At 40.9% G+C, this 23701-nt stretch overlaps 1 protein-coding gene across 8 annotated transcripts; it reads right to left on the bottom strand.

Moving 5' to 3' along the window:
* Positions 1 to 53: 53 nt before the first annotated feature.
* On the bottom strand, positions 54 to 23695 carry LOC147135544 (glutathione hydrolase 1 proenzyme-like). 8 transcript variants are annotated; one of them, XM_086053641.1, is made up of 16 exons: positions 23413 to 23695; positions 21349 to 21542; positions 14352 to 14499; positions 10246 to 10304; positions 9498 to 9683; positions 7889 to 8019; positions 7708 to 7797; positions 6195 to 6387; positions 5949 to 6112; positions 5155 to 5304; positions 3083 to 3219; positions 2392 to 2579; positions 2187 to 2314; positions 1911 to 2023; positions 1557 to 1670; positions 54 to 1295 (listed from the first exon to the last, which is right to left on the bottom strand). In XM_086053641.1, exons 2-16 carry the CDS (start codon positions 21357 to 21359, stop codon positions 1149 to 1151), a joined length of 1959 nt encoding a protein of 652 aa, XP_085909767.1. In that variant the 5' UTR covers positions 21360 to 21542; positions 23413 to 23695; the 3' UTR covers positions 54 to 1148. The 8 variants fall into 8 exon arrangements, with proteins under 8 accessions (XP_085909767.1, XP_085909763.1, XP_085909761.1 ...); XM_086053635.1 differs by lacking the exon at positions 14352 to 14499 and having other exon boundaries at positions 193 to 1295; positions 9498 to 9690; positions 10240 to 10304; positions 23413 to 23498; positions 23634 to 23656; XM_086053637.1 differs by lacking the exon at positions 14352 to 14499 and having other exon boundaries at positions 192 to 1295; positions 9498 to 9690; positions 10240 to 10261; positions 23413 to 23682.
* Positions 23696 to 23701: the final 6 nt, after the last annotated feature.

Consider the following 23701-nt stretch of genomic DNA (forward strand, 5'->3'; position numbering starts at 1 on the left):
TCCTGAGCTCTCGCTGGCCTGCAAGTTGGACTGAATTACATTTCTATTTCCAGTGGCTGTGTGAAAGATGAAAAGCAATGAGGTAATGAATCTAATTTTGTTTAAACAATACTTTTGGTTTTTTGTTTGTTTTGGGGCTTCTGCCATGACACCAGTAATAGCGCGTAGACGTTTGAATCGACTTCCGTCCTTATAGCGAACAAAAGTCCCATTCAGCTACTTGTCAAGTCAACGTTTCATTAAGAGAGTTGTCCAAAAAATTTATTAGGGTCAAATTCTTTCCCAGTGCTGCTTTAAGCGGTGTACTGTACAAAAAAAATAATTTTCAACATCTCTATAGATTTTTTTTTTTTTTTAACATGAGATGCCATACTTGGTCAGTGAAAAATAGCCAAGTGTACAGTGTTCTTCTTACTACTCTTTTAGTGCATTTCATACCCAAGGTAACTCAGTGTTCTTGGCACGATTAAAATTATAACATTTAAAAGCATTTAAAAACAAAGAGCTAAAGACATTGAACAGACATCATACAGAAATAAGACAGCTTGCTAAATTTACTACAACAACGTAGAGTGCAAGAGAGGGAAAATACTTCATTATGCTGAATGTTGTAAAAAACGAAGAACTTATGCTTCTCTTTCACTTGTTCTACGTGTCACATTGTTTTACGAAACATTTCCACATTCTTGTAGCACAGTACGGCTGTGTGCCACACTGCGATGTATACTGGTGATTTTGAGAGCTTCTGGAGAAAATTCGTTCCTATAAAGAGCAGCTATTCAAATGACAATTCAATCTTTCAATGGATCGAAATGACTTGTCAGTGCTAATGATTGACAAAAAGTCCTTCATAAACAGCAAGGAATCGTACACTTTTATGATCGGCCACGAGGTCACACAGAGGCTGTGCTTTAAACATTCACTGTAGCTCCTTTTAAAAGCCGTGAGGACGATGAGGTGCTGTCCACATACAGCAGACACAAGGAGCAAATACATTTTTTTTTGTTGTTGTTATCCTGATATACCAAAAAAAATAGACAATGATGAACTTTTTGGGGAGAGTGTTTGGTGCAAATGACCACTGTCAGAAGTCCCAAGCGTCTCCAATCTTAATATCCAATCATGGTGGCAGGCTGGCGCAGGTGAGCTCAGTAGCCCGCAGCGTATGCCCACTTGCGAGGGTCAGACTGAGCGTGGAGTCCGTCTTTGTAGCGGACCACCGCCTGCACCACGCCTCCAGTCGATTTAAGGAATTGCGTCTCGTGGTTCTTCTTCGCCAGACCCTCCATGATGTCCTGCCAAGACAAGAAAACAAGACACTTGCAACAGTCTTTCATCTCATTTAAATAATTTGACCACCCCATTTTATAAAATAATGAAACCATTTTTGTTTTCTCGCATGGTTGTAAAGTGGGCAATTTGTGGCCCGCTGGGCCATACTTTCCCCATCTATGAGAGTGAGTACGAACAGCAGGAAGGATTTGAGGTAGGAACTGTTGAGTACCGGTTGACCTTCCCCATGTACGTATATTTTTTTTCCTGATCACGGGCCTCACTTTGTCAAAGTCTGGCTCGGCCACAGTGGCGTTGGGACTCAGCTGGTTGTGGAGCCTCGGGTCGCATACGGCTTTCTTCAGGTCGTAGTCGAAGAACAGCGCCTTCATGATCACCTAGGAGGCACATAATCATTACAACCGTTTTCACAGCAGAGTTCCCTATAATTCCCCGGCGCTTTCGAGCAATTTGGACTGATCCATCAAGACCTACAGAATAATGTGTTTTGTGACAAGATAAGCACCAAATGTGCTCTGCGATTGACTGGCGGCCAGTCCAGGGCGTCCGCGACCCCGTGCTCAAAGTCAGCCGGGATAGACGATAGAGAAAATGAAAACGTCTTCTTTGAGGGTTACCTGAGCAACGGAAGTAGTGATCTTGGTACCACCGGAGCCGCCCACCACCATCTTTACTTGGCCATGTTTGTCGAAGAGGATGGTTGGACACATGGAAGACATTGGCCTTTTCCCTTTGAACAGCATTAAACAGTAGTGGGGTCAGTTATTATTGAACCCAGGCGTGTCACACTAATTTGGTTTCGATGGAGCCGGCCAAACTCCTTCGTAAGCCGCGGTTATATTAGCCGTTCACGGAGGATAAAGAATATAGTAATTAAATAGCCTGTAATCAACCTGGCCTGATGAAGTTATTTGGCGATGGAGGCACCCCAAAACCGTTTGTAATGAGTGGGGAGCTGAAGTCATCCATCTCGTTGTTGAGGAGGATCCCCGTTGACCTCGACATGACTTTGGAACCCAAACTGTGGGCCGAAAGTACCGGTAACCAGCAGAACGTTTAAAAACATGCTGACGCTTCTGGGTAAACGAGAGCTCGTACAATTGGTTAATGGTACTGGTGGCCGCCACGGCGCTGCCGTCCTCCGCCACCACAGAGAGGTGCGAGGTGCCGTGGTTCTCGGGGAGGTAAAACTCTGGTTCGTAGTAGCTCATGTTATGAGTCGTCCAGTCCGTGATCTTTCCCCGGAGCTCATCGGCGTAGGACTGCGAGGTGATGTTCTCAATGATCTTCGCAAGGAGAGAAAGACATAAAAATATTTTAAAATCCATTTTTACAAAGGAATTTGAAAATCCATAAAGAAGGCTGATTATCGTAAATGTTTTACTTGTTCAATATTTACGATAGCAAATCCTTGTGTGTGGCCAACACCAAGTTTGGGGTGAGAAGCCACATACTGGATACACACGTACCAATAATCAGACTGAATTTGTGCATTTTCCTAACCCCCTTCAGATCAAAGTCAGTGAAGACCCGATTATCGGATGTCTACGTACAATATTGTGAAATGGAATCGGGAAGCTCTGATTTTCACAGTCACTTTACCACTATTTACATTCTTTTATTTGACACCCCTTTGATGAATACGATTATTCATTAGTTTAATTAGTTGGATTGAATTAATTAGGAGTTTACAAATAATCTTTTGAATAATAGTACACAAGTCACTAAAGATAAAGGGTATACACATACGGCATGGGGAGGAGCTTGGAATGATTGAAAGAGTCCTTACGTCGGTGATGTTGAGGAAGGCAGGATCTCCGAGTAAGGTCCTCTTTGCATAGGCGAAGCGAAATGCCTCCGTGATGCGGTGGTACGTCAGGATCTTCTTGTCGGTGCTCGCCACACTGTCAGGCGACAAGTTGTACCCTGTGGAAAGTGTTTGTGCTCTTGAGAAACGTTTCATTTTTAAAACAGACAGCTCAGCCGTGAGGTCATTTGGAAAATTCGGTTTTTGTCTCCAGAAGTTAATGATTATGTAAAATATTGTAAATGTATACTCATTTTTGTAATGATTTTAATTGTAGTGAATTAACCGATTATTTAATGCTTGAAAAATATTTGATCATATTTTCCACATCATTTTAATGAATGTTTATTTTAATCAATAAAACATCATTGTAAGTTTTTAATATCTTTATTCATCATTCATTCACTCATGGAAAAGAAAAACCCATCTATGTACTTTGGCGTTGGCCCGCTCACCACAACCAGCTCGATTTTTTTTCCCAATTAGAGCCAAATTGGCCAGATTAAAGATTACACATGAGCCCCGGTGAGTGGGTGGCCCTGTCAGAGCAAAAGAAGATTGGAATAAATTAATGACTTTAGAAAGTCATCTCGCCCTCAGATACTGTCACCAAGGCACACATTTTCACCCTATGAGGCTATGTTTTGCAAGAAACCCGAAAGCAACATCTAAAAAGCCTTTTTGCGCTGAGCTAGGACAAGACAAGGATTCTCATCAGAGAGATCAATTCAACAAAATATTAAGCAGTGTAAAAAAGGTTGAAAGTTGCAATAGTTTAGAACCGCAGCTGATTTGGTAGAACATTATGGTGTTTAGATATACAGATGCAATGTTTACTTCTCTTCTGTTTCACGTGTCAGTTTTAATGTGAACTTCAACCAAGAGTAGCAATTAGCATAACATATATTCTTTATCCTCTGCAAAGAATGACGAATATTACTGCTCTACTAGGAGAGGAGCTAAGCTCCGCACAGTTCATCAGGATGTCTCTCTTAAGACCCCTACACACCAATCCGATGTCAGCCGTCGGAAAGGCGGTAGGCGCCGCCTGTTTGGTGAAGCGCACAATGTCGTAAAGTCGGAGCCGTTGTTGGGATGTCTGGGGGCGTGTTTGGCCCATTCAACATGTAAACTCGGTTTGGGCTGTCAGGACAAATGATCACTGTGATTGGCTGATAGCTAGCGAATCAGTGCACTGGACACGAACGGGAACTGACGAAAGTGGACAAGCGGTGAAAATTGAAGCTATTCCTCAATTGAATCAAATTCGCAAAATTTTTCAGATCTCCTCTATGGACATAATGGCTACGCCGATCGAGTGATGCAAGGCAAACTATGGGAAGCTATTGAGAGGTAGCTAAATATACCAGGTCGAATTTATTTTTATACAGAAACCGTTCGTAATTGTTTGGTAAATATAGTGCTGATGGCTTGGGGGCGGGTTACTACTTCTCACGCATGCGCAGAAGTCTGGAGTAGTCGGCGTCTCCGTCGGGGCTTTTGCAGTGAGTTCTTCCGTCATTTTCCGGTCTGACATGCCGACTTCTAGGCCGACGCGACAGTTGGCCACGACGGCCGAAATTATAGAGTGCTATATTACCCATTTTAAAAACATAAAAAAACATTTGTTTGTATTTTGCGAACGTATTAATAGCATTTTAATTGACAATCATGCCATTTGTTTGTTGGTCAATAAAAAATGTGGGGGCTCAAAATCTTCTTGGTAAAAGCACCAGTGGAGACGTTTTTTTCCGTTTCAATGAATTAGTGTGTTGGGGGTCAATCGCCTGATGTGTGGGACTGCGGGTGTGAGCCACCAACTGGAATTTTTTTATGTGAGAGTCAAGGTGAGATCCTTTTAAAGTCTTTGAGGGTATTGTTGACAGATGCAGTTAAAGCCGATCTTATCTCTTATATTAAGAGCAAAGTTTTGCACTGCTACGGAGTCTTTCCCATTTCGAGCAAGCGGCTGGCAAAAAGTGAAGGAGGCTCACATGAAAGCGCGTCCTCTCCCACACAAGGTGCTTTTTTTGGACAGAGCATCCAAGGTTTACCATTCAAGATGTTTAATATCAGTGAGAGTACAGGGCCGCTGGCGGGGGCGTTGGGAACAGCCATGGTGTACTCCCCCACGTTCACGCTCAAAGGCTCCTCATCCAAGACGGGCACATAATCCCTCAGATCCTCCATTGTGATGATTCCGCCTACGCAGGCGAGAGACAAACACTGTCAATGCACTTGGACTCAATCAGGGATACAAATCCGTCACGCAGTAAAATTAGACGCCGCAAAGAGGGGAGCAGTTTGCTGGGATGCTTGAGAGTGTTTACGTCTTCGAATCAACAAAGATTAAAAAACGGAATATTTCGTTTAAGTAAAAGGCAGTTTCGACTTGATACATGACAGAATGTACCATCCATCTTGATATAAACACTTAGAGAAAGTAGGACCCAACCAATATGTATTTTGGAGGCAAATGCCGATTCCAGTATTTGGCAAAATAAAATTAGGATAACCGATTCATTGGTCAATTGATTAAAAAAAAAAAAAAAAATCAACCCTACAACAAAGATATTAATTACAGGCAGAATATTTGACTGTTTGACAATACTTGGTCTTTTAGTATCTGTTTAACTTCACAACAGAGAGAAATATCAGCAAAAAAAAAAAAAGAAATATTTTGCCCATTTTTTTGGTGGGTGGCCTTGTCTGAAGATCATTTTCGTTGTCTTATGTTGTAATGTGCTGATGTGTTTAATAAAAAGACTTAAAAGAGGGATTTTGTCAGATGGGAAAATATGTTTTAAAAAAATTCAAAGATTCTAAATGATTAAAAAAAACAAATAACCTGCTGCCTGAATATCCGCCACCAGATTCTTTGCCATTTCTCCATGGTAGAAGGTATCAGCGCCTCCTTCTGCTATTCGCCTGTAAGTGTCTGCAAGCTTGGGAAATTTAATAGTGTCGTTTTCTTTCAAGACCTCGCCGCCGCCGCCCCTGCAGAAAACCTCACTGCAAGACAAGGAATGATTTAGTTTGAGCATTCCATAAACACTGCTTGAAAATGAGATTCCTGACAGTTTTCATGTCTCACCACAAGGCTGAGTCTTTGATGATGGTTCCCTTATGTCGGGCCAGAGCTGAGGCGAGCGCCCTGCCTAAAGGAAATCCTTTCTCTGCCAGATCAATGCTCGGCTGGAACAAATCCTTCCAAGGAAGTTTGCCGTGCCGCTTGTGAGCCAGCTCGTAACCTCGAATCTCTCCCGGAACAGCGATGGATAAACCTCCTATCAAGCAATAAAACCAGCAGGATGGATCATTTTATTACCTAATTATGTGAAGGATGAGAGATCCGAGCAAATGATATAAGTTGGAACGGCTTGTAATAGTGACACCATTTCTTTGCAGATCAAACTCCATCAAAGAAAGTAATGTTTCTCATTTTAGAGATGACATTATCCTTTATCGACATGAATTCAAGATTCTGAATGAAGATTGCTGTTATCATTATAGACATTTTTGAAAAAAAATCCTCACATTCAAACTTAAAACGTATGTAATCGTCCGTTGCTATATACTATACTTCACCGCATCAAAGATGATTATTTTTGCCATACTTTTGTTGCAGAATATTCACTGTATTGCAAGATTTTGCACTGATTATTATTTTTGCATACGGACTGTTACTGCAGACCCTCGAAGCGACGAGCGAGAATCAAGACGAAAGAGGACGTAAAACACAGAGACTGTTCAAAGTTTGGCATCATTTAAAAAAGAAGCTAAGATACAATGTGCCAATTGCCAACTACAAATCGCTTCTATATAACTTCTATACAGTTATAACTTATAACTTTACATCTATGGTAAAGAAAACATCGTTAGCTACCACCTCTCGTTACAACAAATTATAGTCCCTCCACAGGTGTTTAAGATAAATGGAATATACTGTAGACAAAGCCGCTCTACATTCTCATTCACTGAATTCCACGTCACTCAACATGCCCGGCCTGCCTTTTAAAAGAAAACGCACCCATTCACTGTCACAGATACTACAGTGTAGCATGTGAGTGGAAAAAAATAATAGCTGTCCTGAACCTCACATGCCTATATTTTTGTATACATTAAGCTTTATATGCATAATAAAATAAATATTTGGTTGCAGATTTTAGTTATTGCGGGGGTGGTCTGGAACGTAAACCCGTTATAAGTGAAGGATTACTGTTAGGGTTTTTTTTCTTCAAGGCAGATTCCCCATGGTAAAGTGAGGAAACTCTGGGGGGAAAAGACAAAATACAAATATATATATATATATATATACTTAATATAATAATTACTACTACATTAATAGTCATTTTAAGAGTCGATGCCGATATAGCGTCCTTCAAGGGCAGTTCTGGTTTTGCTGATGCCATCTCTGTGCTACTGAAACCATGTAAAACTTTATCTTATGCATGATATCCGGGCTTTGCTCACGTGATATTCAGTCAGTTCTGTATTTCCCAGTGCAATCAAGATAAAACCCACATTGGATTTCTTTCGAGCTTGCCAGCAGCATCGGTTTTACAAATGGTTTCATCAACCTAGAGTTCTTTGAGACCCTTAAGTACCTTTCTGGGACAAATCAGTGCTGTTTCCAAACATGTTCTCTGTTGCGTTGCGAGGCGCCGTCTCCCGGGCGTCGATAGTTTCCACTTTGCCTGGGTGTGTTGCAGAGGCGCGTCATTATTATGGGCAGACCGCATGTGCGAGTTATTAAGTAAAGCTGTTCAAGGCGAATCGGCAGCGTACCGCGTGTTGCGTTGTAGATGGTGATGAAAAGCCCTCCCCCGATGCCCATACTGTGAGCGTTCATCAGGCCGACACACAGGAAGGTGGCGATGCAGGCATCCACTGCAGAGCCTCCTTTTTTTAGCGTGTCACTGTCAAAACGCACACAAAGAGGATTTTAGTTTAAGAACTACAGTCACGCCTTGATAAACCAGTGAGCCGACTTTAAGATACAAGCCGTTGTTTGGCCGATTTTTAGTTGGGGTTGCTGTGACCTGTGGACAAAAGCTTGAGATACGAGCGCTGTATGGTGACAGTGAACTCAACTAATTTCAAAACAAGCAGCTGATTGGCAGATAGTAAAAAAAAAAGAAAAAAAAAGAGGCTTTGAATTGTCTGCTGCCAATCCCAGTTCAAGGTTAGTATCAAACTAAACATAACGAAAGAAATACATGTATTTAAAATGTCCACATAAGTTTTCCACAAAATCCGCTAGCCTAATGCTAACACATACTGGAACTTTACTACTTTGAATCGAGATTTAAAGCTTGGAATAGCTAAGTCGACTAATCACAAATCACATTTTTGGCCTCTTCCACTTGGCTTTCGGCGACGGACCTACACAAAAATGTGCAATCGAGGGACGTGAACCACCATCGAGTATGAAATGAAATACGGCAGATGCATTGAAAAGAAGTCCTGCAAATGTATGCATGTGTGTAGCACTGTTCATCCATCCGTGCACATTTTGCAGCCGTTGCATGCTCGCGCAAGTCATTTACATGTTCTCCGAGTCCCATGTTAAGCCCCGTACTCTGTTTCCATGCAAGTCATGGAAGCATGACAAAGGGCTCTCTCATCCTCTCAGGGAAAGTCTTGTGTGTGATGCATAAAATTAGATCTTCCACTATGGATCCACCGGATGTCATTAGATTATTGTGGGGAATGAGAGTGTATACATGACTGTACTGTATATACTGCTTATGGTGTACGGTAGTTAAGCCTGAGCTGGGTTACATTAATGTGTGTGAATAGAGTCATGTAAGGGTATTAATAGCAGTCAGTGATGGTTGCTTCGCCTGAATTCTGTTCATCGGTTTAATTCTCACTCAGTGGTGGTGCGAACGTGAATGTGAATGGTTGTCTGTCTGTATATACATCATTGACTGGCGACCAGTCCAGGGTTTAGTCTGCCTTGTGATCGCTTGTCAGGGATTGGCTTCAGCTTTGTATGACCCTGAACAAGATAAGCGGTATAAATAACGGACACGCTTATAAGTGACCCGGACATGACAGACCCTCTGCACATATGAGCCACTTCATTGCATTGAAGAATAAAAAAAAATTGTTACCTGAGCCCTAAGCGACTGTGATGTCATTTTTAGTTGACAGCAAGTGCCAAAATGGCCGACCCCTGAGATGGATTTAAAACGTGTGGATTTTGCTTCTTAATTCATATTCCACAAACACAATATTAATCAGAATACCGCGTTTAGTCTCCTGGGGGCGCATAGAACATATGGTTATGAAATTGTTTAACTTGACTTCCACTTTAACAGCAGAGCTTGTCAAACTAGGACCCCGTGAGCCTTAGCGTGGGATCGCAAAATGACTGCGTGTGCATGCTTGCCTGCCAATCTCCGAGCACGGCCCAGCGTCCGCCGCCACGGCCGCCCTCAAGTACACGTGGTCGCTCGGGCGCGTGTTTCCGTCCACGCCGAAGTAGACGCCCACAAATATGGCCGCTGCCGCCAGCAATAGCAGCGTCACCGCCAGCACGATCGTCACCCTCACCATTTTGCTGACCTTGGAAACGCTGAAATCTGAAAGCAGAGTTAAATAGAATGTCAAGAATTCATACAAATTCTTACTAGCTTGAAGAACAAGTCACCGCCCCCTCTGATTTTTATTTTATTTTTCTTAGGGAGGCATGATTAAAATGGCACCCAATGACATCTGACATGAGTCGCCCCTCCTCCACTATAGAAGAATTTGAGCTGCTTGGTGACGTAATTGGGAGACCGATTGGATGTCCCATTAGGTACCCACCAATGAGGGTAAGATGCCTTTTTAGGTCATTTTATGAGTACAGTGGACTATTTGTGCAGGACCATAATGATACAAAATCCAGAAATAAAAAATCCCAAAATAATTGCAGCTGTAATTCCATTTGCCATATGACCTTTATATTTGGATTTTAATGTTAATCAGATGAGCGAATTTATTGATTATGTCAAATGACTTGTCACGTAACTAAGTAAGTTACTGAAAATTTTTGTCCATTTTTTGGTAGCAGAGTAACTCAAAATACTGTCGGATTCAATTGCTTTGCATCCAAAGGATGACAATCGGTGAGTGTGAAGTGGTCTTACCTTGACTTGGTGTCAGGATCCTCTGCGGCAAAAAGGTTGGTCCTCGTCGTTATGTTGGCCACATTCTGCAAACCAGGTGATATGCGACACTCACTGTGGCTTTTTAATATGTAACTATCACTGGAGTCGTAAACCTTAAGCCGGCCCACTGTACACCTTTATGAAACGCAGATCATCAGAAGAACACTGACGCCGCCTCGCATGGTGCAGGCAAATTGAAGTTAATTCATCATTTTGAACGTGAGAGGAAACCATATTCAACTGCATTTTCTACTAGCTCCGGTAGTCTAGTATCAATAGTAGTGATATTTAGTTGTATTAGTGTATAGAAGTATTAGTATTTCGTAGTTGTATTAGCATATTTAGTAGTGGTGGTAGTAGTAGCAGTAATTGTAGTGATGGAATGAATTATTCTTATTATTATTAGTAGTAGTAGTAGTGGTACTATTTAATTGTATTATTTATTAGTATTATGATTTATATATCCTAAATGAAGTATTTAGGAGCAATAGTAGTATTTAGCAGTCGTTCAAGTATTTAGTAGTAGTAGTAGTAGTAATTGGGTTAACAGTATGTATTTCTGAGTAAAATTAGTATTATTAGTACTTGTAGTATTCCTCTTATTCATATGAATAGTATCCAAGTAGTATTGGCTAATTGTATTATTAGTGTTATTTACTAGTAGTGGTATTTAAGAGTAGTAGCAGTATTTATTTGAATTAGTATTAAAATAAGTAATGGTAGTAGTATTATTAGTAGTACAGTGTAAATGCAAAATGCAAACTCTAACCCGATCTCCCATAAAAAAAACCCAAAAAAAACCTGTTTAAATCCACGTACCTGGTGAAGGGCAGACCACCAGAAGAACACACTGACAATGAATTAATCATTAAGAACCTGAGAGGAATCCGCATTCAGCTGTGTGACTTGTGCTTAATCTGCACAGACGGTTCAACTTCTCTGCGACAAATATTAACTCTCCACCACATAAGATGACGCATGTCCCACATTGGCCTTTGGTATAGTCGTACAATCAAATGCTAAATGAAGCGCCTCCTCACCCGGAACGAAGCTCCACCAACTGCCAATCACCACAAGGGGAGGAGAGAGGGTAAAAGAACCAAAACCAGGCCAAGAGGTGGTGGTTAACCGGGATGGCGGGCTGGATTCCTGGCAAGTGTGAATGCGAGGGGACAAAACCAACCAGGTGTTGAAATATGCCCCCCAACCCCTCCACCTCCCCTCCGTATCCTTGAACGCGGCCAATCGGGGGAAAGTGTGGCCGGATGGGGGGAGGCGGACGCCTGCTGATTGGCCTTCAAACTCATTCACAACAAGTGCAAATCTTGATTTATCACAGGCTTAAAGTTGGACCTGGTATGGATGCATCTATCTGTAAATCTTTCCCCACTGAAATGGACGGAAATGCTATTCAATGTGTTTTAGCCTGGCCCCAAAATAAAATCTCATTTGGGATTTTTTAATGAAGCAAAAAGAGCACTCTATAATATCGTAGTTTATAAAAACATAAAGTAATAACATTATTGAATAGAACATAAATAAATCCAATTAATTGTGCTGCTCCTTCTAGTATGCCTGCCTTGGCCACCGGGGGGCGGTATAATACAGTCATGCGGACACAAATGAAGAAGAACAGTATTCTTATGACAACTGTAACTCAGTGAGATACTGTAATATTAGTCATTTTTCGTAGATGATCAAGGAAACATGTCTGTGAGTATTGTTTTATTATCGTTCGAACATGCAACTATCAATGCTATAGACATTAGCTTGCCAATGGCTTTTGTATTGTTTGTGAGTTATTAAGCTAAGACGACCTTATTATTAATATTTATTGTTTTGTCGGGGACCATTTACAAAAAACACAGAGATTTGAGAAACATTTAAGAAACATTTTTACATGCAAGTACTCACTCCCATCGAGTCCATTGAAAAGTTAGTCGTTAGAAGAAATCAATTCTGACAGGCTTGGTTTCATCCCTGTGAGAAGTGCCCTTTGACTAATATTTCATTTCATAAAACCGATAAGCAATTTTATGAGTATTCGCTCTGTTGTGGATTTTACGGTTATTTGCTCCCTGCTTAGCTCCAGCTGTGGAAACATTGTCTCTTTTTGGTGTTTTCCCAGCTGCAGCCTTGGAAAGCTGTAACAAGTAGACTGGAGTCTCAATACAAACAGCTGCATACTTTTCTCCACGGTAGGTAAATAAATGACAGATTCAGATGTTGCGTGTTTGTCGATGCTATGTCATAAATAAAGTCTAATTATGCTACAGTACTGTAGGAGTTGTTGTGGGAAGCATATTATTAATGACAGTGCTCTATTATGACATTCATGAATTGCAATACACCCAATTTGTACGAGTGCACGAAAACATCTTTTGACATGTGTAATACATTTTGCGTAATAGTTGTGTTGCACATTGAAACTTGAGAGAACTTGGCAAGACATGGCAAGTTTTTCGGAACCGGATCTGTTCTTGGCAAACCATGCAGAGGAAGGCGTGCTATTACTAGTACTGATAAAAACACCAAACTCCTAGAGGAGGCAGTCATGCAAAGCCGAGAAAGTATATCCAGAGGGCTGCATTAGAATTCAGCATCAGCAAAAGACTAATTCAGCGGATGCTTCGGAGAGTGACCAAGGCCTGGTACACATACTGCACAAGGATTTTTTAACTGTGACAAACCCAACAAATAAATATAGAAAATTTGGCATTTAACAGTTTTGGTTGTATAGTGTATGGTCTGCTCAACACAGAGCCCCACGCACATTAAGATTTTTGTCTCACTATTGATGTAATTAATTTTTTAAAATATTGTTATTATAAGGATTTATTTTTATTGTTACTTTTATGCTTTATGTATACTGCTCAGTGCATCTGAAAAGAATTCATCCTGTACAAACTATAATGAAAATATGTCAACTGTATATAATATTTTGCCTTCATTTATTGCTTTCACTTATTGTATTATTGCCATTTTGTTGTTGTATGTTAAGTGCTTTGTTACAGCTCTAGCTGTTATGAAATGTGCTATATACATTTTATTGAAGACGTTTGCATTTTAATAATAATAATACAACTAATTATTATTATTATTATTATTATTATAGTTGTACTAAAAAGTACAGTGGCCCTGAAGTGCAAATCACTAATACAAAAACAAACAAACAAAAAAATGAATCAAACAAAAAACAAGCAAACAAGAAAAAGGAATCGCAAACAAATAAAGCAAAAAAGAAAAAGAAAAAGAGAAGCACGCAATGTGGTAGGAAAATGTTGCGTGCTTCTCTTTTTTTTCTTAGCTTGTATTTTGGTTGTGATTCCTTTCTGTTGTTTGCTTGTTTTTGTTGTTTGGGGTTCCTTTTTCTTGTTTGCTTATTTTTTCGTTTGCAATTTTGGGTTTGCAGTTGTGTTTTGTCTTTTGTAATGTTTTTGTTGGAGAGTCATTTTTGTTGGCTTGTTTTTTTGGGGGGTTGTAATTTGCACTTCAGTGCCACGGTAAAAAAGTACTACTTTCCTTTCCCTCCCTCAAAATTCTACACACAACACCAAACAATTATTCTTGCAAATTCATTCATTCATTCAGAAAAAAAAAGAAAAAGAAAAACATCGAAGCACTGTTCTACTTTGCATTGCCTATGTGTAATGCTGTCGCTTGAATCTGGTGATGCTTTTGTTGAGAGAGGTCAGGCCAGCAGCTGTTTAGAGAGCGCTCTTCTGATTGGCTGAAAGCAAAACGCGCGTGCACGGTAGATGCGAGGGAAAGGAAGGGGCACGAGGGGCTGTCGACTAAACGCGCATACCACATTTGTCTCACGTTGTGCAGCGTTCAAACTTTCTTCATCATAGATGCGTTTGCGCGCAATTGGCTGCAAAAGTGTCATGTTTCGGCTGCCTTCACGTTTACGCGTAACAACAACAACAACAACAACAATAACAACGCGTGCTCTCAGAAGTGATGGGCTCCAAGTTGAGCAGGCAGAGAAGTCTAGATTTGGAAAGTAAATGGACCAAGAGACCGCGGCAGAGAAATGACTCGCCGGTGCAAAGCGACAGAGGAGGTGGCGGAGGGGATCTGTTGTTTACCTCCTTGATGTTCAAGTCCGACAAGCTGCCGGCGATTCTGCGCAAACGCGACCACAGCCCGTACGTCAAGCGGGTGACTTGGATTCGCGACATCCAGCGACATCTCCGCGAGCACAGGTCCGAGCAAGCGGCCGAAGCGCTCAAACTGCTGAGAAAGGTCAGTTTGTGTTGGGTTAAAGACACCAATGTACCGTTTTTTCCTACTTTGTTCTCACTTTCAAGTTTGTTATTATGCGCATGCACAAAGATGCAGCGGCACGATTGATTTAACAATAGCTTTATTCTAGATGAGGTTACATTTGCACTACGAGCATTCTGGAACAAAAGTTTCCAAACACCATTTCATGATACTGAGTTATTATAATAGATTAACTTCGTTGGCAATATACTGCACGTGTAGAAAGCAACAAAATACAGATTGCATTTAACCACAATTGCATAAACGGTAAATAAATAGCATATTATCTTCTATGTACAGCTAGTATAAGGCAGGCCTAATAATGTAGTCCAGTAAGTGTTCCTGATACGCAGGAGTGCAATAAATAAAACTCTACCCACAAAGCTCAACTTTAAGGACCTCAAATGTTCCAAAATAATGTTATAGAACGTGCAAAACATAACATAAGGTATCGAAAGTATCGATACGTCATCAACGTATCGATATATCAGGATTGTATTCTGCCAAATATTGGAATCGGCTTGAAAAAAATCAAGTCCGGTTGGGCTCTAATACAAACCACTGTAAATTTCATCAAATAAAACTGAACTGCTTCACTGCTTTTTTGAACAGCTCCTCTCTGCCTCTTTTGTGTCATCTTCGTGGCCGCCCGTAACTCGACATACTGCGTCCGTTATCAGATATCCACATGATTGTGTAACTCTTTCCACGCTTTTAATCCGCACTTTCCACAGGGAAGGCGGGGAGGGTGATTTACCCGAACTAGAGAAGTGAGAGTGAGCATCGTTTTTAGAGCTCAGCTTGAGCTTTCCACTTCCTCTTGGTAGCTTTGCACTGATCAAAGGCAGGGAACAGTCAGGATGCTCTGACGGGAGCACTTCTGATCAAGAGAACTCCCCGGTGTTAGGCGGGTAAAAAAAAAAAAAAAAAAAAAACAACAGCAAAAAAACAACAACCTGAAAGTAACTTCCAGCCCATCTGTAGCTGATGTGGCATACACCCACCGTACAGTGAAAGTGAGAAACAATGCTTCTGTGTTGCCCTGAAAGTTCTAAAGCAGAATGTCAAGTAGGTGTAGGATGAACAGATGTCTTTGAATTGATATTCGCATGAAGCTAAAACGATGTGACTCATGCTAAACTTCCTGTAAGACTTTCTGACCAATGTGTCTGCCTGTGCACATTAGCAGCATTTACGTCGTGAGTCACTTAGGATGAGAAGGATCCTTTCATCCTGGGCTCTCCCTGCCTTACTTTTTACACTCTTGTGAAGGTTGAGCGCAACCTACAATGCCATCAAGTGGCTCCAAAGTCCTGGCTAATAGGAAAGTAGAAATTCGTGTCAACAGAAGGATGTTGGAGTGACACATTTTGATTGTGAATAAAAAAAAACACAAAAGTCACAGTCGAACAGATTGTGCACTGTTGCGGAGAGCTAACACTGTATGGGAACAACTCGGCTATTAATACCAGTGTGCCTTGAGATGTGCGTTTTGATGTATTGTGTGACCATGCTCGTAACTCAAAACTTGTTGCATCCCAAATCATTGTTCCCCATTTAAATGAATGCAAATACCATTTTTTCGTGTTTTTTTTTTTGGGTAAAATACCACTCTATAACAGTGTATTTTATACAACATACAGTTATCTGTTTATGTGTCATAATTAATTAAATGCAAATCTTTCTGGTGTGTGCGACCTGACCACCAGGGTGCATTATAATACCATCATGAAGATAAAAAAGAAGACTTTCACAACTACTGTAAGCAACTTTTTTCTCAGACTGCAGTAAAAGTTTTTTTTTTCCCAAGGATAATGATTATATGCCTGTGAGTATTGTTATATTGTCTATCTACATGTGTTGATGCACCGTTTGTATTCAAATATCTGTTCCCTGTAACACCGTGAGTATGCCGTCTATGGCATTTTAGGTTGTTTTTCAGCATTAAGTTAGTAGTGTTGCGTAGTTGTTTTAAATACACAATGTGTGATTCTTTGTTTTATGTTTAGTTTGACCCACGTTTAACTGGGACTGGCAATAAACACCCTAAAGTATCTCTCCCTCTCTTTTTTTTTTTTTTTTTTTATTGTTCCCGATCTGCTAAATAATGATTGCATCTCAAATATTTGCTTGCAAATATAAGCAAAAAATAAAATAAAATAAAAAATCATCCGAACGACATCTAGTCGTAAATCGGGTATGTCTACGTAATTCTTACTTTGTGTATTCTACTAAAAGCATACCACAGACATGCTGTTTGACACAATGGAAATGTTCTAAATTGTGGGAGAAATGCACGAAAATGAGGTTCTATATTAGAATCTGGGTTCTATAGCAAGTGCGGCTTTTCTTTTAAAAACCTTACAGGCTCTTCTGTTTAGTTGTAGAAAGCCGCAGTTCCCCCGTCTCTCATGTGACACTACAGGAGAGAGCCAAGTGTTCAATAATGCTCCATGATTCGAAAAAGAAATGAACTGGCAAAGGTCTCGTTGTTGTTGTGCTGCGGCGATGCAGCTTTATCCTCTCGAGAGGCGGCACGATTTGCAGATAATCACCTTGAGATGATGGAACATGTCTCTTTCACATGGTCGAAGCCATTACAGAGAAGTACCAATAACATCTCCATTGCAACATGTGCCCTCGGGGTTATTAACATAATTACTTTGGGGTTTTTGAGATATTCATTACTGAAGCGAAGAATCAGTAAGTATCAATGTTGGAAGGTGCTCTCTGCTGAGTACAGTAGGGCTCAACAATTCATCCAATTCAAACCGATATCACAATGTAGTAGAATGCAATTTTCATATCGCAAAGACTGCATTTTGGGGGGGTTCATTTGGGTTGGTATATTATAAATTATATTAGTATAGTTGAATTATTTGTCCACCTAGTGTGTAGTTAAGTTCTCCGCTAAAGAAGTGCAGCCCACATATTAACATCATGTTTCATGAAACATGTAAAGTTGAAGTGATAGCCACCAATTTGATGACTTACTGACTTGTTTGCGTCAAGTCAAAGTTAGTTTAGTTTAGTAAGTTAACAATTCCAATTAAAGTATGTATATTTTTAAAGTTTTCAAAGTTGTTTTTTTAAGTTTAAGAGGAAGTCAACCCAAACATATTTTTTTCAAGAATATGTTCCCAGCAGCCCCACTAGTTCAAACATGCCATTCTGATTAATTTTGCGTTTGTGGAATATAAATTAAGCAGCAAAATGCACTCGTTTTTAGCCATCTCTGGGGGCGGCCATTTTGTCTTCTGTCAACTGAAAATGACATCACAACTGCTCACAAGGACCAATCACGGCTGACCTGTTTTCTGAACCTGAGCCATGATTGGTCGTTGTGAGCAGTTGTGATGTCATTTTCAGTTGACAGAAGACAAAATGGCCACTCCCAAAGATGGCTAAAAACGAGTGGACTAACACTTATCCCACAAACGCAGTATTTATCAGAATGCCCTGTTTCAACTAGTGGGCCTGCTGGGAACATATTCTTGAAAAAAATATGCTTGGGTTGACTTGCGCTTTAAGTACAAAAAAGTTCTTTCACATTAATTCAAGGTTGATTTGCCTTTATTTTAGTGCGAGCCGAACTTATGAAAACAAAACAATGCACAATAAATGTGACATTGCTTATTGTAATAGAGATTAATTTAGTTGTTGTGTTTGCTTAACAGTACATGGGAAGAGGATCTTATTCGCACATTAAATCGTAATGTCAATATAGAGGGGACAAAAATCACAAACAGATTCTTTTGGAAATTGTTCACCCCCAGTATGAGGAGTCGAGGTTGGCTCCCATAACACACAGCTTCCTTGTATTACCACTATTCTACAGTTTACCAATTGCACTGCAGTTTTGTTCATGAATGAGTAAACGGGATACAAATGGAGTTGAGATGGCGTTGCATTAAACACAACAACAAAAAATGACAATGATTTCCACAGATTTTTCAAGATGGCTGCTTCACTCTCACATTTACAACTGTGTGTAATTTAGTCTAATCACCCCAACATGACTTGGTGAGAAGAGTGGAGTTCATCCTGGGCAGGTTGTCAGTCAATCACAGGGCCCATACAAACAAAGAAACCTTCACTCACATTCACAGACACATAACCTTTGTTTGAAATTCTCTGGAGGCTCTGTATTATCGGATGCGCGGAAACCCTTAAATCGTCCTTTTGATTACATATCGACGACGCAATTGAAAAAAGAGCATTCACTGCTGCACTTCAGTCCAAAACGTGGCATCACCCAACACGTTATTTATTTCCTCCCCGATGCAAAGTAAACGCTGTCCTGGATCAGTCGCACTTGGCGACATATCTAATTGGATTCTAATGAAGCGCACGAGTGGGAAGAGGCAACACTTCTGATATCAAATGACATGCCCAGCATTCTAAAGGACGTTCCCAATCAGAGCAGAGTCCATCACCAAAAGAGAGATGTGGACAAATGGAAAATATTTGACGCTTTTCCAGTTGGGAATCGGCCAAATTTATCCTTGGAATTAGAGTTGTGGCTGCATCGTAACACAATAGACTTTGTCTCCACAATAAACAATGTGTATTGGTGCGAGCTGGCCTGGACGATAGCCCAGCATCGGGGACTCCCACCGAGGTCCAGTGTAATAAATCAAGTCAGAAGCCAGAGGAGGGGAAAATGCTGATGGGAGTTTTCCTGCTCTACGTGCCCCTCAAAGGGTTTGTTCTGTCAGAGCGCGGAGAGCGTTACATAACCTCGACCCCCAGTCTAATCGTACATTATTACACTATTTGCGAAGATGGTGTTCAATCTTTCTGAGTTGTGTAGTTTTTAACATGATTTATCTGTATTTAGAGTTAAAGAGCTGATACAAATACCATCAGTCCATTCCCCGGAGATGTGTCCTGCTTCTGCATGGCTTTGCTTTGCAGGCTTATGTTCTTTCTAGATATCAGCAGTGGTGGGAAGTAACCAAGTAATAGTGAATTACTAGGAATGTCCTGATCACATTTTTTTTGGACTGGAGTCCGAGTCACTTGATTTTGAGTGTATGCTGATACCGAGTCCCGATCCGATACTTCGACAGTGCACGAAGAAGAAAAGACTGCATCAAAATTCTCATCTTTTTTTTAATTTTTTTTAATTCGAATAAAGGTATCCCAACAGGATGCTTTTTTTATACAGCGGTTTATATAGTAGTTAAAATCAAGTAAACAAATTCAAATATTTTATTTTTGACTTTAAAATTAAGAAAATTTTCAAAATGCAGTCTTTTTCAGCCAACATCAATCAGCTGAAAATCACGTGATCGGAACTCGAGGCCGATCATGATTTTCGTCTGGCTCTGGACATGGCTATTTTTATTTAGTAATCAGAGTTCTACTGACCAGAATCTCTTTTACACACGTATCTGTAGTGTACTCCCACTTGAAGGAGGAGTTTGCAGTTTTCAAACTGCCAACAAGATTCTTGACTGCCCAATAATTGTTGTTTTTGAAACACAAACTCCCCCTTAAGTACAGAGTCAGGATATCAGACTTTTAAAAAAATTAATTATTCTTTAAGCCCACAAATGAAGACTCAATCAATCAATCTACAATACCCCCCCCCCCCCTTCAATATGTCAGCTTTTAAAAGCAGGTAAGATTCATGCAGATAACGCAGATCTCTATTGATTAGTGTCAGGGGAAATTGAATGCATAGAGAGCTACCTTATCAGTCCCGAGCATGATTATTACACTTGCTGTAATGCCAAGATTAGTCTTTCACCAAGGGCCGTTTTTGGAACTCTCTCTCTTCTCAGGATTTGGGACTCCAGGGAACATCGCTCAGTGACATTTTGTACAAGAACGCGGCTTTTCTCAACCTGGTGGACCCCATCTCACACGAGCTGCTGCTGAGTCTGGCCCGAGACCTGCAGTGTCCTAAGAGGGTGAGTGTCCGTAACAATTCCAGATTCAAATTGCTTACTCTCTACGTTGAGAGCCTAAAATGTGTGTAGCATTGGTAACCATCTGTTTTGTATGTGCATTTTAATGATAGAGTAAATAAAGCATCGCCCTTGTTGTCACAAACCAAGTACAACCAAGATACTTCAAGGCAGTTTTTTATCTGAATTGTTGATGTGCTGATAGAAACTGTGGGGCAAGTGTTTGAAAGAATTCTGAGGGTTAGCTACATCCATTAGGAGCCAATTAGAAACAGAAGAATAAATGAAACATTTACAGCCTCATTTTCATGATTTTATAAAAACATTTTTTTTTTTTTTTGGATGACGTTTTTTTAAAACTGAAAAGGTGTCTCAAAGTGGATGGTTTTTAAATGACAGTGAACCGCCACGTTTCTGTAGTATAACTCAACAATGCCACAAGACAATGTCAAAGCCTTGTTGTAATTGATGTCAAGGAAATATGTTGAAGTGATACTTTTCGACTTCTTCAAAGATCTTTGTATGTCGGGGAGGAGCTAAGTTTAGCCTGGGTTGTTAGTGGAGAGTTAACTTTTGCATTATTTCATAATTAAATCAAGCCATTGTTTTTTAGGGGTAAGGTTGCAAGATGAGTTTGAAATTATATTCAAGTGTTTTGTGGTATATTTACAGTTTAAATTATTGGCAAATTAGAAACATTTTTGGGGGGCATCAATTTTTCCTCGATCTGCATCAGGGCTCAGCCCCTATCCACCCCCCAAAAAATGGGGGTTCACCATTCAGCCTTACAGTTGCAGGCACTAAAACTGAGTTTTCGTGTAAATGTTAACATTGTTTATTTTTGCTCTTCGCCGCGAAAAAAAAAAATCATGATCTCAAAGAGAAGCGCTAGATCACAGTTTACCTGCTGCTCATGTGGTCTTTCCACCCAATGGTGAAAAAGGTCGAGCGCGGGGGTTTGGGAACCCTCAGGGGCGTGAGATTGTCTTCCGTGTGAGCGCCGTGGGTGGACCTTTGGATCAAACTAGAGAACCAGGTGCTGCCGTCCGCCACATGCCAGGCTACATTCACTTCTCTTGCTCTTTGCGAGGAGTCAGTCTGCAAAGTAAAAAAAAAAAAAAAAAACAATCAGCACAGCTCGCCCATGTTTGAGGCCATGTTTCCTCAATTTTTGAAAGCAATATGCGGTAAAATTGGTTGCTGTAAAGTGGACATTTGGAGAAAGTCTTCCACCCCTGATCATGTGTCTGTGTGTGCCAACATACACACACAGACACCACAAACACATATCAGTGGAGTGCTGAATCTGTCAACCTGCGCCTGGATCAAATCCAGCCAAATCATGTTACACTGCCTGTGCCACAATTTAGACCAGGGGTCCGTTCCACAAAGCAGGTTCAGTGAAAACTCAAGAGTCTGCTAACCCTGAAATGAGGGGAAACTGAGTTTTCCATTTCAAAAAGGGAGGTAACTCAAATCAGAGAACGAGGGCTAACTCTAGCGAGTCTAGCCAGTTTCAGGGAGAGGTAACTTAAAGAGGAAGTCAACGCACACATATTTTTTTCAAGAATATGTTCAAAGCAGGCCCACTAGTTGAAACAAGCCAATATGATTCATATGAAATATGAGTTAAGCGGCCAAATCCACCCGTTTTTAGCCCTCTCTGGGGGCGGCCATTTTGTCACTTCTGTTGACTGAAAATGACATCACAGACCCTCGGGGGCTCAGATAACGACCAATCACGGCTCACCAGTTTTCCTGAAGCTGATCTATGAATTTTCAGGTGCGCCGGGGGTGTGTAAAAGGAAATGCCCTCGGTCCGCCGGCGAGGCACAACGCGGTCTGCCAAATTCCTAAACACTGTAACCTAGACTTGCCCTGCCACGAAAATGAAGATGTGCAGCTTTTTACGAAGGGAGCCATTTTGAATGGCCATGATTGAAGTCGGCTGTGACCACTCCCACAGTGACATTGCCCTCCTTCTTGCAGATCCTCCAACTTGGCTCATCTTCGAAATTACCGACATCAGGTCTATACGCCACGCCGTATTTACGCCGGTCCTCAAGGCACCACTATACTGACTTTACTGTCTAAACAAAAACACTGAAAAGTGAGTTTTACAAAATCTTAACCTTGGAAGGAGTTTTCCAAAAAGTCAAATTTTTAAACTATTTTTAATTTACTGTAACCGTTCACGCATTATGACTCTTGATGAATCCAAGTGGGCACCCAAGCTCACCACTGGCATACAAATAAGAAACTCCCCATTATGTAGGCGCTAAGAAGGGAAAGAAACTAAATAACCTGAGTGGCTGTAAATCACAGAACAGACCTGACAGCCATTACTGTTATCTGGCATCGGCAGTTTCAGAAAAGATGGGCTGCCTAAAGATTAACTCGCCGGGAGCTCATTTTTACTCACTGAGTCCATGAGGATAATGACCTGTGAGCAATTCTAATCTTATCGCTGTTTATGTTGGCAAAGGGAAGCCCACGAGGGAAGCAGGGAAAGCGTTGGCGGAGGCGTTCGCTTGACTGGCTGGCGACCCGAGACAGGACACAGTCGTGGACGTGACTGGCCTTAGGAGAGGCCGCATGCTCATGATAGATGGGCAGCCGTTGCTATGACCAGTAAAACCAGCATTGACATGTTTTGAATTATATATGTCGATCGCCTTTATTGTACATTATAAAAAAATAAAAAAAACAGAGTATAACGATAAAATCGAATGTAAAGAAATGTGTTTTGATGCAGCACGGGTACCGCGTGACACTGAGTCTTTTGTTCCAAATCACATGTTCACATTGTCCAAGAAAACATTGTTAATCAGTATGTAAGGCTGTGTGTTCAGTAACGTGGCTGAAAACGGCAGCATGGACTGTTTTGAAGTGAGCGACATGTTTGTTTGTCACCCAAGAAACAAAGTGGCAACTGGAATGGTTAATCGCTTTAAGGTACATTTCTTACCCTTCCTCACTCTCTCTCTTTGCCACACTGCTTCTTTCTTGTTGTTGTGTTGTACCATTAATTAGATTCTCCCGGCTCAGCACAACCTATTCCATTTATAGTGACAGAGGAAGGGAGAGGGAAGAGAAGAAGGACATGGAGGAAGAAGGAGGAGGTGGCAGTACGACCGCTAGGTTCATGTTGCCAGGAGGAAAATGTTTCTTTTATAGGATTAGAGATACCTTGCAACAGTGTACATTTGTACAATGACCTGGTTGTTTAAAAAAAAAAAAAGGACTGAACTAAATAC

This window comes from Filicampus tigris, chromosome 15, assembly GCF_054856515.1.
Source record: "Filicampus tigris isolate MCC_2025a chromosome 15, RoL_Ftig_1.0, whole genome shotgun sequence".
Classification (NCBI taxonomy): Eukaryota; Metazoa; Chordata; class Actinopteri; order Syngnathiformes; family Syngnathidae; genus Filicampus; species Filicampus tigris.

Coding starts and splice junctions, on each gene's coding strand:
- LOC147135544 (XM_086053641.1), bottom strand. Junction 3,220..5,154: donor GATATTAAACATCTTGAATG/GTAAACCTTGGA, acceptor CACTTTCCACAG/GGTACAACTTGTCGCCTGAC. Junction 2,580..3,082: donor CCTTCCTCAACATCACCGAC/GTAAGGACTCTT, acceptor CTCCTTGCGAAG/ATCATTGAGAACATCACCTC.